Source organism: Alosa pseudoharengus, unplaced genomic scaffold (assembly GCF_046254945.1).
Source record: "Alosa pseudoharengus isolate Yale_2024_CS ecotype anadromous, Long Island Sound unplaced genomic scaffold, YU_APseudo_1.1 YU_APseudo_1.1_scf_5, whole genome shotgun sequence".
NCBI lineage: Eukaryota > Metazoa > Chordata > Actinopteri > Clupeiformes > Clupeidae > Alosa > Alosa pseudoharengus.
Window position 1 is genome coordinate 21,973,121 of NW_027468837.1, and position 15,753 is coordinate 21,988,873.

Below are 15,753 nucleotides of genomic sequence, written 5' to 3' on the forward strand. Positions count from 1 at the left end.
TGCAAGTGTCATGTTTCCTAGTATGTTCTGAATCACTCCAGCCACCTTGTCATGTTCAACTGTTGGCCCTGCTTTCTTAAACTTTAAAAAAATTGTCATACAACGCGTTTTCATAGCCTATTGTTTGTATAACTATAAATAGTCAATATGTCGAGTGTCGCCTATTACATCTCCAATCTGCTGGAAAAAATGACATCTACTGACAAAGATTTTCGGTAAGGCAGCAATCGTTTGCATGTTTGACCACGATTGTCATAATTTCTGTATTTGTCTACAGTGTTGTCTAGTCACTGTAATGGAATCCCAGAGACCTAGTTGTGAAAATACCTCTGTCCAAGAATAGACAAAGTGTAACAAAGATTCAGTGTTTATTATAATAACCTTGATCTTGAGTTGCCTACTTGATCTTTCCTTCATAATAGCCTAACCAGTCTGTAATATTTATTTCTCACCCCACAAAGCATGAACAACACTACCATCTTGTAGGCTATCAAACAAGCAGATTCATGGTCCATCTGAACTTCAGAATTTAAGATAAATTGGATTTATATTCAGAGAACCGCACAAGACCACAGACCACACAAAAGAGTTAACATGCCCTATTTTATGGAGATGCTAGCCTAGTCATAAAAATAGGATTAAATTCGGTCAAATTGCAGAAGCTTTTTAGTTCAAATGATCATAACTGCAGAAACCCTTCTTATGCTGTATTGTTATAGTTATTTATCAATTGGGTGAACCACATGAGGGTTTACAAAAAAGTGTCAACTGGATTTAGTGCTCTCAGGCCCAGGCAATGCATGCTATACACATTTATGATAACAGAACACTGAAAATTCTTCTCCACATACATTTATGAGTGTTTTTTTTTCATTTGTCACAATGTTGTCACGTTTCCATTTGAATGCTTACTACAAAAAAAGACAAAAGCATAGTTGCAATGCAAGTGTACTATGATATCTAACAATACTGTGTGACAAAGAGTAATGTCATCATAACTTCATCATGACACTATATGAGTTGGGGTCATGTAAAGCCAAATGTTAAGATGATTGTACAAACAAATAAGTAATTTATAGTCTATTTCATGTTACAGTACTACAAGACATGTAGCAAAGGTGTGGAATTAAGGGTAGTGTGGAATGCCTCAGTAGAATGTTTGATGTGCCCTTCAGGTTCATGGCCACCAATGACCTGATGATGGAGCTGCAGAAGGACTCTATAAAGCTAGATGAGGACAGTGAGAGGAAGGTGGTGGCTATGCTACTCAAACTACTGGAGGACAAGAATGGAGAGGTGCAGAATTTGGCAGTCAAATGGTGAGAGGGCGCCACGTCTCATATATATTGCTGTTAGCTACTTTAAAGCACCTCCACTAAGCTTGTACAAGTCAGCAGATCATCAGTACTTTTTTTAACCTCTGAAGGTATTATAGTGAGGAGGTGCCTGGATCTTAGAGATTCTACACTTCAATCACTTGCATCATGAAATACCTAGACAACAGCCAGAATTTCAGAATTCCCTTGGGGAATTCATGACCAAGCAAATGACAAAATGTCAGACTGCCCAGCTTTGATAGATCTAAAAAAGTTCTATAAATGTGACTAGCTTACAAAGTAACTCATGTTTTCATCTTGTAAATGTGCTTCCTTGATGTTAATTTCAGGACAAAAATTAAACATGAATGACTTAAAAGTAGAAACAATTGCCCAAATGTAGACTAAATAAACTTGTATTTTTCCCTCTTACTGACATCCCCCATGTGGTTGTGCAGTCTGGGTCCTTTGGTGAGTAAAGTGAAGGAGTACCAGGTCGAGACTATGGTGGACACACTGTGCAGTAATATGGTGTCGGACAAGGAGCAGCTGCGAGACATCTCCAGCATGGGGCTGAAAACAGTCATCGCTGAGCTCCCACCAACTACCGCAGGTAGGCCACTAATGTAAAACACTTACATTTATCAGGCATTCATATAAAAGATAACTGACAGAACAGACAAAGTGTATGAGCTGTTTACAGGCCTCTTCAGTACTGACCCATGACCATGGTTTTATTGGCCCTTTACTCTAGCAGTTTAGCAACAAGGTTAACTGTAATTAGTATTATATCATTAGTGTGTCATATTGGTGAATATATGTAGGTCTAGTATTGATAGTATTGATATGGGTATAGTCATGCTAACCCTCACAACTCTCTATAGTCTAGAATGGTTACAGCCAAAGACCAAAAGTAGTAGGGGACACAGTGTGAGTGTGTGTATCTTCTTCCATGGTGTTAGAAAGGGTGGAAACTTTTGTCTCTCTGTGAAAGGGGAGCCTGTCATGAAAAGGTTGTGGAAAAACTGCTGTTAATAGTCAACAGTCAAAAGTAGTATTTATATTTATCAAAAACATGTCCAGTAGTCTTTTTAAAAGTGGTATTGACATACTAACTACCATTCAAGAAACCTTTATTGTTTACAGACTCCCCTTTGACCCTGTCTTTGTCTTCCTGTGTCTGCCTCTCCCAGGCATGGCCCTGACCTGTAACGTGTGTAAGAAGATCACCTCGCAGCTGATCGGCGCTCTGGGGAAGCAGGAGGATGTGTCCATCCAGTTGGAGGCTCTGGACATCCTGTCAGACATGCTCAGCAGGTATCCGTGCTGCTTAGCCCTCAGTGGAGCCAGGGACTCTTATCTGTTTCATACACACCACTTAAATATTTAGCCCCTTTTATATGCCAATTATTTTAGGAATGGTGCTGAATGGTCCAAGACATGTTAACATTTTAAAAATGCTTAGTACTAATGCTAAGTACTTAAAAGGACATTGACATTCAGAAGCACTATAAGAAGAAAAATATAGTGTAGGGGTGTTCATAGGAAAAAAGGATATGTCTTTGGTTGAGGCAGCATTCAATCTTTATTCCTGTAAAAAGCAGTAACGAAGCATGCGAAACATACTCCGGTTGAGGACGGTGCAGACTGAACCCTGAGCTTCTTAAACTCTCGCCATATACAATATATTGTTTCAAAGTACCTCCTGCACTCTAAATGTAAATTAATTAGGCTTCCAAAGCAAACAGGTTTGGCAACCATTTGTTGTTCTGTATGATAATTCATCACCCCTTACCTGGGATGGTTCTCAATGGCCTACCCCCATGCCCATTCTACAATTGATTGGTGTTATTTGCACCACAGTTTGCTCCCTGGCCCTGGGACCTTTGTTTGTTATCTTGATAAGATCATAATATGTGAGATTATGTGGAATATCATGTTCTTTAGTTGTATGCATGACTCATGTTTTAGAACAGCCCTTTGTGTGTGTTAGTCCTTTTTGTGTATCTACATATGTGGGTGATTTGTTTCTGTGTGAACATTTGTTTCTTTGTGTTTGGTATCCGTGTGTGTGTGTGTGTGTGTGTAGGTTGAGTGGCACTCTGAGCAGCTTCCACAGCTCCATCCTGACCAGCCTGCTGCCCCAGCTGACCAGCTCGCGCATGGCTGTGCGCAAACGCTCCATCATCGCACTGGGCCACCTGGTGCCCAGCTGCAGCCCGGCACTCTTCACGCAGCTCACCGAGCACCTGCTGGCCGAGCTGGCCCGTGGGCCACCCACTTCCAACACCCGCACCTACATCCAGTGCCTGGCCACCATCAGCCGCCAGGGAGGGCACAGAGTCGGTGAGTGAGCGCAGCCAGAAGTAATAGTAGCTTAGCCAAGGGCTTTGGCTCCTTTGTTTTACTGCTCCTATAGACAGAGCATACAGTAATTTCCTGTGTATTAGCCGCATTGTAAATGCCGCAGGACAGTGTTTCATGCAAGTTAAAAGAAACATAGCCATATCAATGGCAAATTAACTCCCCCCGTGTATTAACCTCATAGCTAAAGAACTTTTGCAAAATCAATGTATAAGCCGCGACTAATAGTTGGGAAATTACAGTATCTGAGGGGGTTTTATCAGAAGTAGAGTTAAGGGTGTTTTTTTTGGGGGGCACTGTTGTTTTTGGGTTGTTCTTGGGGGTATCAGCCTTAGTTTCTTTGATAGAATACTTTTAAATTTGGACTATGCTCCTTAGGTAAATTTAGGTAAATGTATATTAAATTAAAATAAAATGTATATTAAATGATAATTTTCTTTGCTGGAAATGTTAACTACCAGAGGTGGCTTTAGAGAATTTCACACAGATATCTGGCTCATCCACACACAGTTTAATCCTCTCTGCCTTTCAGGGGAACACCTTGAGAAGATTGTGCCAATGGTGGTCAAGTTCTGCAATGTTGAAGATGATGAACTAAGGGAATACTGCTTTCAGGCTTTTGAAGCCTTTGTCCGCAGGTAAGGCTTTGTCTCAGCTGTTTAATACAACTTGGGTTGCAGTAAAATAATCCATCACACATTATTCCACACATTATTCCATCAGTACTGGGAATAACACCACGACACACATATAATGCATCAGAATATCAAACAGGTGTTCGTAGAAACACCAGTGGGAAGGCAGAAAGCAAAACAAGAGTTGTATCCGGCTGGACAGCATACCCAGCAGTCTAGAACAGCTGGTAATCCATCATGGCAAACTAACAATCTATTGAGCAGCACTAATGCCACAGCAGCCCTGGACATCAATCTAACGAAACAATTTATCTGTAGAGGTCATTTTGCCTTTAGGCCATCAGATAAGATTAAGAAACTGTCTGGAGAATCACTGTTTACAACGATGGTGCTCTTTGTTATATACTGGGATCTGCTTGCTGCTTTAGTGAGAACCAAACCCCATTCATTTTAAAAACAGCAGAAATATGTCCCCGGTTTAAAGACACAATAGTTATGTGAAGTGTTGTCAATCATTTTTGTATCCTTTTTTTGTTTCCTAAAGCATATAATCCATATTTATTTATATCTTGTTGTTTGGAAGATGCCCGAAGGAAATGTCTCCTCACATTGCCACGGTGATTAAGTTATGTCTGAAGTACATCACCTACGACCCCAATTATAACTATGATGGGGATGATGACCAAGAGGATTCCATGGAAACAGAGGAGGATGAAGATCAGGGTACTGTTCAATACCAATTTTTTCTACCACTATAGGTCATGCTTATAAAAATGAATCTGAACAGCGGCCATTTCATCCGAAAGGGTAAACAAATTAGACCTTTTAGAAGTCTCCATAAACCCCAGCACCCTCAACATACACTCACACTCACAAACATGAAAAATAATAATAATGTTTTGAGAAGGAGTCGAAGGTGTGCCTAATACATAATGTATTAACATCAACCTGGAATCTATCCTTAGAGACAGACGATGAGTACAGTGACGATGATGACATGAGTTGGAAGGTTCGGCGGTCCTCTGTGAAGTGCCTGGAGACGGTGATCAGCAGTCGCCGTGACCTCCTGGTCGACCTGTACGGTTCCGTCTGCCCCACCCTGGTGTCCTGCTTCAAGGAGCGTGAGGAGAATGTGCGCACGGACATCTTTCTGGCCTTTGTGGCTCTTCTCAGACAGACCCACCCCGTAGTGGGCACGACGGCCGCCCTGGAGCCCGGGGCTAAAGAGGACCCCGCAGTGACTCTGCTCAAGAAACAGGTATGGTGGAGAACTCACTGACTCACTTCAAATTCTAATCAGAGCCTCTCCCTATAGCCTCAGCAACACCAGTACTGTTCTCGATTGAGAATTGGTCTGGACATCATTGGATCAGAATGGATTCATTGAGAAACTGGTTTATTTTATATTATTAGATCTTAGGCAACACAAAACCACTGTGAGGTCTAAAATCCCTTGTCCCTTGAACACTTAAAGACAAAAACATGAATTGTTTTTTTTCTTGGATATTCAAAATGTACATTACATTACATTTGGCTGACACCAAAGCAACCTACAGTACAACATGGTAAACAGTTTAAAGCTTTTAAAAACAATTCTCCCAACAATTATAGAACAATTTAAAACAATTTAAAGGGAGAGTACAATAGAAAGTGCATCAGTGCAGAAAATGCAGAAAAGTGCATCAGTGAGTGCTGTTTTTATACAGTTAACTGTCAGTTCTAGTCAGGTGTAAGTGCTTACACCCAGTTAAGCTAGAACTACTTTGTATTTTGTGGGCTGATGCTGATGCTGTGACGTTTGCTTCTAAGGTGCCCACCGTTGTGAAGGCCCTGCATAAGCAGTTGAAGGAGAAGAGCATGAAGTCCAGGCAGGGCTGCTTCAGTCTGCTTACAGAGCTTGCCAGCGTGCTGCCCGGAGCCCTGGGAGAACACATACCGGCCCTCATACCCGGTAACTTCACACTCCCCTCTGCTAATATAAACAATAGATAAACAAAAGTAATTGTGTGTATTGTCTGTCTCCCTTGTCAACCTTATTGACCATCATAATCATCTGAATCTAAATTGTAAGTTTTTTTTGTTTGTTTGTTTACATACATAAAGCCAAAATTGACTTTTGTAACACCAATGAGGTGTTTAATTGTCTGTTCAGTGTTGCTTACCTTTCCCCTTAAGTATAAGCCCAATGGCTAGCCCCGTAGGCATTGTTATCTATACTATCATGATATTAGTCACAGAATCATGACGTTTTGGATATCAAGTCGATCATGTTTCATGATATTAGTCACAGAATCATGACAAGTTTTGGATATCAAGTCGATCATGTCTCCATGCAGTTGATGAGTGCTATTTTGGGGATTTCACAGTGTTTTTAAGGTTACAGTATACGGCAGGTCTCTGTGGAGACGTTTTTTGTTGACATTTACATACATTTTAAAGTTTACATTTTAAAATGTCCCTGAACATGCAGGTATTGTGTACTCCCTGACTGATAAATCCACCTCATCAAACATGAAGATTGACGCCCTTGCCTTCCTCCATGTTCTCCTGTCCAGCCACGCCCCTGAGGACTTTCACCCCCACATCAGAGTCATCTTGCCACCCGTTGTCCAGTGTGTGGACGACACCTTCTACAAAATCATCTCTGAAGCCCTTTTAGTTACACAACAGGTGGTGAGGATCATCCGACCAGTGGACAAGCCCTCCTCTTTTGATGCCAAACCCTATGTGAAAGACATCTTCTCCGCCACCGTGAAAAGGCTGAAGGCAGCGGACATAGACCAGGAAGTAAAGGAACGGGCCATCTCCTGCATGGGCTACATCGTCAGCCATCTTGGAGACCAGCTTGGTGGAGACCTGCAGTCCACCCTGCAAATCTTCCTGGAGAGGCTGAAGAATGAGATCACCCGGCTGACGGCCGTGAAGACCATCACGCTGGTCGCGGCGTCCCCACTCAAGATCGACCTGCGTCCTATCCTCACCGAGGGCATTCCCATCCTGGCTTCCTTCTTGCGGAAGAAGCAGCGGGCCCTCAAGCTGGGCACGCTGACCGCCCTCAACGTGATCGTAACCAACTACAGCGACAGCCTCAAGCCGCCAGCAATTGACGCCGTGCTCGCGGAGTTGCCGGCACTCATCCAGGAGAGCGACATGCACGTGTCCCAGGTGGCCATCACGCTTCTGGCCTGCATGGCCAAAGCCTGCCCATCTTCTCTCTCCAAGATCAGTGGCACAATCCTCCCCGAGGTGCTCAGTCTGGTCCACTCCCCACTACTCCAGGGAGGTGCCCTGTGCTCCATCCTGGACTTTTTCCAGGCCCTGGTGCTGACCAAGTCCAGCAACATGAGTTACAACGATCTGCTAAAAGCTTTGACAGGACCCTTCTATGCAGCTAAGCCGTCGGATCTTCCCATGCATCGTCAGTCCTACTATTCTGTCGCCAAGTGTGTGGCCGCACTGTCATCGGCATGCGCAAAGGAAGCTTCTGGAATGGTCGCCAGCCTCATCCAGGAGGTGAAGAGTTCCAAGTCATCCGAGTCGGCGCGTATCCTGTCCTTCCTGTGCCTGGGCGAGGTGGGCCGCTCCATGAACCTGAGCGGTCAGAAGGAGCTCAAGAGCGTCATACTGGAGGCCTTCTCGTCGCCCAACGAGGAGATCAAGTCGGCCGCTTCCTGCGCCCTGGGCAACATCTGTGTGGGGAACCTGGAGGAGTACCTGCCCTTCATGCTGGCAGAAATCGGCAGCCAGCCCAAAAGGCAGTACCTGCTGCTGCACTCCCTTAAGGAGGTGATCAGCACCTCCTCGGCAGAGCGCCTCAAGCCACACCTGGAGAACGTCTGGGCGCTGCTCTTCAAGAACTGCGAGTGCCCTGAGGAGGGAACGCGGAACGTGGTGGCCGAGTGCCTGGGGAAGCTCACGCTGGTCAACCCATCTGAGCTGTTGCCTCGGCTTAAGAAGCAGTTGTCATCAGGTACTGCAAACTCTTTCTGTAGGTTAGATTTGGGTGGATAAAGTTCATGGAGGTTAATGCATCAGTGATATTTTTGATGTATTCATATGAAAGTCAACTGCCTCTTACGTTTATTCTCACCATTAAGTATTTCAAACTCCAAGATACATCTTGACCTTATTATTCCCAAGAATGGTAGCTTTTATGTTCAGGGTTAAAACATGCAGTCAAATACAACAAGCAGCTGAGTTCTCTCTTGTAGGTTCACCTCTTTCCCGCAGTACTGTCGTCACAGCTGTTAAATTCACAATCGTTGATCAGCCAGCTCCCATAGACACACTTCTGAAAGGTTGTATAGGTAAGTCATTTCTACATCACCTGTAAAATATATCTAAATGTCTTACATACTCAACACAAAGGCCTACTGGTAAACAAATGAAGGATTTGAATACTAAAGTTGGCAATCACTTTAACTAATAAATACTAACTAAAACAGCTCACAAAACATCAGTTTGCCTGTGTGATACAAGGTGACTTCCTGAAGACCCTACAGGACCCTGACCTGAATGTAAGGCGGGTTGCCTTGGTGATGCTCAACTCTGCGGCACATAACAAGCCTGTGCTGATCCGAGGCCTCCTAAGCAAAGTGCTCCCCCACCTCTACAATGAGACACAGATCAGAAAGGACCTCATACGAGAGGTACACACTCCAGCATGCACAATCTGAAATTATGTTCTGTTAGGAGTTCAGAGGTTTGGAGGCATTTATTCAATTGAGTGTGATTTTCTGTACATTACTTTTTTCGTGTCTTGAGAATATCGATGCATTAATCACATAAGACCGCAATGGTCCTTTTTTATTTATTGTAGCTTAGTGTTTTAGAAAAAGAAAAAAAAAACGGTCAAGCAACTGCAGAATCAGTACAAGTCAAAATAACCAAGTATTGAATGACATAGGAATAAGAGGTTTGAAAAAGGCTTTCATTTTCCCTGTTCTTTACAACAGGTGGAGATGGGACCGTTCAAACACACAGTAGATGATGGTCTGGATGTGCGCAAAGCTGCATTTGAGTGCATGTACACACTGCTGGACAGCTGTCTCGACTGCCTAGACATCTTTGAGTTCCTTGACCATGTGGAGGAGGGGCTGAAGGACCACTATGATATCAGGGTGAGCAACAATGTCATGTTCATTTCTGTAACTTCAAGGATTATATGCAACCAAAAAAAAAACCTGATAAACTGATGAGCTTTAGTTCCTCACAATTCATCATGATCTAACTGCTGAAGAGTTGGGACACCTCCTTTGTGATAACCCTCTGGATGTTTATTCAACCACATATATTAGGGGCTGATAGAAACATACTACTCTAAACCTGGTACATTGTTCAGCCTTATTTGAGCCAGGTTCACTCCAGTGTCAGCCACCATTTGGGCCTCATGCTTCCCAGAATGGTTATTAAATAAATTATATATTTCCCTTAATGCCATGATTGATCAGTAATCAAAACTTGTCTACACTGAGGAGGATAATAGCTTACCATAATGCTCGCTTTCTCCAGATGCTGACATTCATTATGCTGGCCAGGCTGTCGTCTCTGTGCCCCAGTGCGGTGGTGCAGAGATTGGACCGACTGGTGGAGCCACTGAGGGCCACCTGCACCACAAAGGTATCATGGAGCCATTAAAAGCAGGGGCTCGAAAAGCCTCACATTTTTTAAATGTTTGTTTTACCCAGTGACTTTTTCTGTGCTGTTTGTGCCATATTTGACTCACCATCATGTACATTTTTTGTTCCTGACACAATTAACACCTGAGCAAGACATCATTTTGAATCTACCCATACTGACTAAACGGAAGGACGATGGCCATTTCCTTTTGTCAAGCGGACTTTACAATACATGTAAAAGTCCCCCCACCCGATGACGATTCCCTGTATTTGCACTAGTTCCCATTTCATGTTATTTCATATTCTATAGGGGTATACTTCTTCTATACACATAAAAGGCTTGTTTCTCTTGAAATTTTGTTCAAATCTGTACTAGTGTGCACTTTTCCAAGATAATGCATTCGCCTGACATGTGACCAATCACAGGATGCTTATTAGTATGATTACTGCACATCCCGTGCCACTCTGAAATATGCCATTTTATCACATATCACAATGCCACAAGTTTTGAGGGTGCTTGTAAGTGGCATGCTAACTGCAAGAATATCCACCAGTGTGATTGCCTGTGAACTGAATATACAGGTCATGTGCTCACTAATACCATTTTCTACTACAAGTGTGAACAAATGAACCTTTTGTATGCATAGAAGCCTCAGAACTTTCACTTCAACTTGTGACAAATGTTCAGTGTGTATATGCACTGTACTGATAAAGGTGTAAGTAGAGCTGATGGTTACAATAGTCTTGCTCTTGCTACTTTGTGATGCACTCAGAAAATGTAACAGCTATTTATGTGAAGAAAGTTTGAAGTGAAGAAGTCATCCTCCCCCTTGTTTGCAGGTGAAGGCAGGGTCTGTGAAACAGGAGTTTGAGAAGCAGGAGGAGCTTCGCCGCTCTGCCATGCGCGCTGTGGCCGCCCTACTCTCCATCAGTGAGGTTGAGAAGTCCCCCGCCATGGTAGACTTTGCTAACCAGATCCGATCCAACGCAGAGATGGCCACCATCTTCGAAAGTGTCCAAGGAGACGCCATCTCAGGCGGGGTGGAAGCCATGGATACAAGCTAAAGGCTTTGCCAAGTTTAAAGGGTTGTTAAAATTGATGTTTCTAAGGTTTAGCATTTTGTATAGCAATGGCCAGGGTTGACCTGGGTCAAATCAATGTTTTCCCCCCATTTAGTCAAGTATGAAGCCTGGGTAGTAGAAGTTGGAATGACCGCTTTCCACAGCATTTTGAATTTTCATCACAACCTGATGTAATGATTGACCTAATTGGATTTTTCATAAAATCCAATGGACATTCTTTTGGATTTTAAATGTTGTACACAAAAAGCTGAAGTGGCTTGGTGAAAATGGCACATCTTGCTGTAGTTGTAACTTGCATCAGATAACAGATGCCTGAAGAAATTTTATAAGACACGTTGTGTTAATAAAATTCAATAATTTCAAGACTAGGAGTTTATGTGCATTTCTATATAATGTGCATATCTATATAATGTGAACATCTTAACAGTTTCAACACAGCAAACTGTTCTATGTTATTTTACCGCAATTAATTCATTTTAAAGGGGTGTGGGTAACATTTTAACAGAGCTACACCTAGGCACACTACCTGTTCAGGTCATATACCCATCACACTGAACCTTACCTCTAATAAAGCAGCAATCCACACAAAGAATTGGGTTTTATAACTTTAAATTTATTGAATAGAACAATAATGTCAATGGCCAGATTATTCGTTCTCCTCGCTGCGCAGTCTGGCATTGGGATTGGTAATCTTGACGGCCAACTGAGCTGCCCTCTCCACAATAAGCTTCCTGTTCTTTGAGGACACATTGTGGGCGATCTCTGCACAGTGGGTCCTAAAGAAAGGAGAAATGTTGTTGTTAAAGGAGCTGGACTTTAACTAAAAAAAGGAGTTGCTGGGTGTCCAACAGTGGTAAACCATTCAACATCACCAACATACAAGCTATGAGCAATGTAGGGGAACATGTTATTTCCCTGGATTTACCAAGCTTAGAAACCCATGAACAACGTACAGATTAATCAAACAGTTTCTCAAAAGTGACAGGCATATATTTTATGTACACAAGCAACATGCAGGGATTGAAGCAAAGAAGCATATTTTCATATCTGAAATGCCCCAGCCCAAACCTGAATTCAGGCATTGTGCCTGAACACTTCAAGCCCTGAACATGCCTGAGGCCTTCACTACTGCAGGTAGGTCTTGTCAGAAGGTAGCAAAAAAGCACTGTTTGAATTCAAAGCAGATGGCAGCAAATACAGCCAATGCATGCTGCTCACCTGAACTTCTGATTAACACAATCATATTTTTTTCAGTTGATCAACCAATAATCTTGAATTTTTTGTGTGTTGTGTTGCAGATTATCTTCCAGCTGTGAGCTATGGGGAGAGCTCAAGCTGGAATGGGTATCTCCTCTGCCCTGCTATCCCTCCTCTGTCAATACCCGACACTGAGTACAGACAACTCCACAGGTATGATTTGAGGAGACAGGCAAATATAAGTATCTTATTACTCCAGAACTTGACAGCAGTTCAATATACACCATGCACAATATTTTCCTTATCCAACAAGAGTTAATGCTGACAAGACCATATGGGAGTCCACCATTACTGTCTACTATAATAGTCTAAGCATACCAACTCATAACCATGACTAGAAACACTGTAGGCTACACTACAAAGCCACTCAAGCAAATGGCTATTCACACCCAAGCATACAACTCCGGGGTCTTGCATCATAATTTTTAATACACTTCACAAAAACACACACTTACTTGTTGCTCATCATCAGAACTTCGAGTTCCTTGACATTGTGGACAAGGAACTTCCTGAACCCAGTGGGCAGCATGTGCTTGGTCTTCTTGTTACTACCATAACCAATGTTGGGCATCAGCATCTGGCCCTTGAATCGCCTGCGGACCCTGTTGTCAATACCTCTGGGCTTCCTCCAGTTTTTCTGCAAGACACATAACAAATCTCAATTATAATTTTTAACAGGATTTCAAAAAACTATACACAAGCCAATACAGATGAAACTGACAAATGTAATGTTATGTTTAATGTTTCTAACTTACCGCGATCTTGACATAGCGATCCGACTGGTGCCTGATGAACTTCTTGGTCCTCTTCTTAACGATTTTGGGTTTCGTGAGGGGTCTGAGGGCCGCCATGGTGACTGTACAATATAGACAAAAAAATACAAGTTACGTCAATGGCAAGCTGACCCATTACAAACAACGCACACAAGGCTAATGCTACGCTGTATTCTAACCAAGATGGGCAGTGCTATTTTAGCTAGTATACCACAAGCTGCACATGAAACAGTACAGTAAGTTAACCTCGCGAAAAACAAGCAAGTAATCAAACTGACACTCGGCTAATTGGGGAAATAGAAAATGCAGGGATATCCATTTACCAAACAATCATAACTAGTGCCACGTTTGTGGTGTCAGCGCTGCTTCGCAGGTAACTTTAACAAGCATGGAAAACAACTAGCAACCATTCATGCCGATGCTTGTTTAGGCAACATTGGGAGCAGCGTTGAGGCTTTGAACCTTTCATTTTACACGTTATCATGTAGTCATCAAGAATACATACAAATGTACGGTGCAAAAGCGAGGTTAATACAATTAACATATACATCTAACGCATCTCATCTCCAACGGGCGAGTTGACCACCACAGGCTACCGTCTAGCATATTAATTCATCTTTACGCATAGTATTTACAGAAATAACTCCTTGTTTGTGATGATTATCTAAACTAACAAGTAAAGTATTAAAGACTGTATTTTTACAACTTAAATATAAAAAGATGATAGTAGATTTCATTTGGCTCACCGTTTCGGCTGTCTCCACAGAAGACAGTACTACGGAAGAGAAAGAATTTTCGCAGGGCAAGCTGGGAAATTGTGAAACAAACCGGAAGTTAACCCCAACGTTTACGCAGGGGGGGGGGGGGGGAAATAAAACTTAATCAGAGCCCTCCCTTATTAGACATTCTCTGACTTAATCAAACATTGTGGAAATGTTTACTGCCAGTTTCACTCCAGTTTCCTCTCCGCGTATATTAAAACCACTATTCAAAGGGGCTACTATGTATTTTTAAACCTACGTGCCATATGTCTATGACTTCCTCTTTACGGCCCCAGCTGGTTGGAGTAATGCACTACATGCCAGGTTAATGATTTCTACCCAAGTAGCCTATCCCTGTCTAGACCATACCAAATAAAAGGGCTGTTGTAAAGACACTTGTGGTGTTCTTTAGCTCAGAATTAAAATTTGATTTATCAATCAACTGGTCCATCTGTCTGTCCCTCTCCCTGTCAATGTGTTTGTCCACTCACATAAAAACTAGTGGTCTATTTACAGACGGGCCACGCCACCATATCTCGGGCCTCCAACATGGTCATCCAGATCCACACCAAGAAGAGGCTTGAATTTGGATTGACTGCTTTTGTTTTATTCCTTTCATTTGCATTAGTTGTTTATTTATATATCCTTGGGTTTCTGTCTAAATTCACTATCAACGTATCCCCGACTGGAAAGCACTTTTTGGTGCAACTATTGGTTTTGAAAGTGCAGCCTACAAATAAAGTTGACTTGACTTGGCTATATGGAAAAGTAATCCCTTTACTCTACTAGGTAAGAAGATTCCCAAACTCATTCCATCTGGCCATCCAATAATCTCCCAGTCTGTAACTGGCTGATCCCTTCCCCTCTCTACCTGGTGAGCGTTCTGGCGCAAGATGCATTGCATCACCAGGGTGGGTGCTACACATTGGTGGCAAAAACGCTTTGGGTATCTCGATAAAGCCCCCAAAAATTTGTTTTAATATATATAATTCATCTTTTATGTTGAAGTTTATGGTTCATAGCAGGTACATTTCCAAAGCACATATAATGATATCAATAAACATTACATTAAGATTAACATGAACAGTTTAAAGTAAGTCATAAAGCCTAAATAAAAAAATCGTTGAAAAAACGTTGTAAGACAATTAGTTAAATACAATTAATAAATCTTAGTCTTATATGCTTTCTGAAGATTCCCAAAACTGTTGCTAGAATGAAAAGTCCTATTGACCACAGTGAGGGATTTTAATTTAATTCTTGCTGCAGAGTAGCCTGGAAAATCCAGACCCTGGTAGAAAGATTAAGGTTTGTTATATAAAATAATATTGTGCTTTCGCAAGAACTCTGGATTTCCAGTGTAGCTGCAGAGGACACTAGAGGAATTGCATATTTACATATCACTCCACACCACCATTACAATCTATAGGGCACACATCAAAGAGGCAATCATTTTAGCCACAGGCTATGCCAGAGATATTTTTTAGGGACACAGTGGTGGGCATATAGATATAATTGTGTTTTTAACCTGATTTAATAAGCACAAGATGTACCGCGAAATGGTACAAAATATGATTGCCACTTAGTCCAGCACATTCTCTCCGCAAAAATAAATCACTGTCAATTTGTCTCAATTTGTTTTTGTGTATGTGTGCTTCTGTGTGTGTGTGTGTGTGTGTGTATGTGTTCGCTTGTGAGTAGGGGTAATGGGGTGGGCGTGTGTGTGTGTTTATGTGTGTGTCTGTGTGTGTGTTTCTGTGTGTGTGCGTGTGCCTGCTTGCCTGCATTAGGGCATGAGCCTCAGGAGGTCGTCAAAATTCTCACTATATTTTTCTGAAAGCTACATATCTCTGCAGTATAAAATGGTATGATAGCAAGTTGGATCTTGTAGCTTTGTGGCTGTACAGGCCTTCAAAGTTGACCACCATTGATTTTCAGAAAAGGAAATT

At 42.3% G+C, this 15,753-nt stretch overlaps 2 protein-coding genes across 2 annotated transcripts; one reads left to right on the forward strand and one right to left on the reverse strand.

Moving 5' to 3' along the window:
- Positions 1-54: 54 nt before the first annotated feature.
- Positions 55-11,359, forward strand: cand2 (cullin-associated and neddylation-dissociated 2 (putative)). Its single transcript, XM_076268515.1, has 15 exons — positions 55-215; positions 1,176-1,319; positions 1,775-1,929; positions 2,510-2,633; positions 3,406-3,662; positions 4,213-4,318; positions 4,899-5,038; positions 5,281-5,573; positions 6,125-6,266; positions 6,786-8,285; positions 8,527-8,622; positions 8,795-8,964; positions 9,271-9,435; positions 9,827-9,934; positions 10,774-11,359. Exons 1-15 carry the CDS (start codon positions 148-150, stop codon positions 10,996-10,998), a joined length of 3,693 nt encoding a protein of 1,230 aa, XP_076124630.1. The 5' UTR covers positions 55-147; the 3' UTR covers positions 10,999-11,359.
- Positions 11,360-11,608: 249 nt separating this feature from the next.
- rpl32 (ribosomal protein L32) lies at positions 11,609-13,894 on the reverse strand. Its single transcript, XM_076268294.1, has 4 exons — positions 13,793-13,894; positions 13,029-13,129; positions 12,729-12,910; positions 11,609-11,792 (listed from the first exon to the last, which is right to left on the reverse strand). Exons 2-4 carry the CDS (start codon positions 13,122-13,124, stop codon positions 11,663-11,665), a joined length of 408 nt encoding a protein of 135 aa, XP_076124409.1. The 5' UTR covers positions 13,125-13,129; positions 13,793-13,894; the 3' UTR covers positions 11,609-11,662.
- Between the last annotated feature and the right edge of the window lie 1,859 nt (positions 13,895-15,753).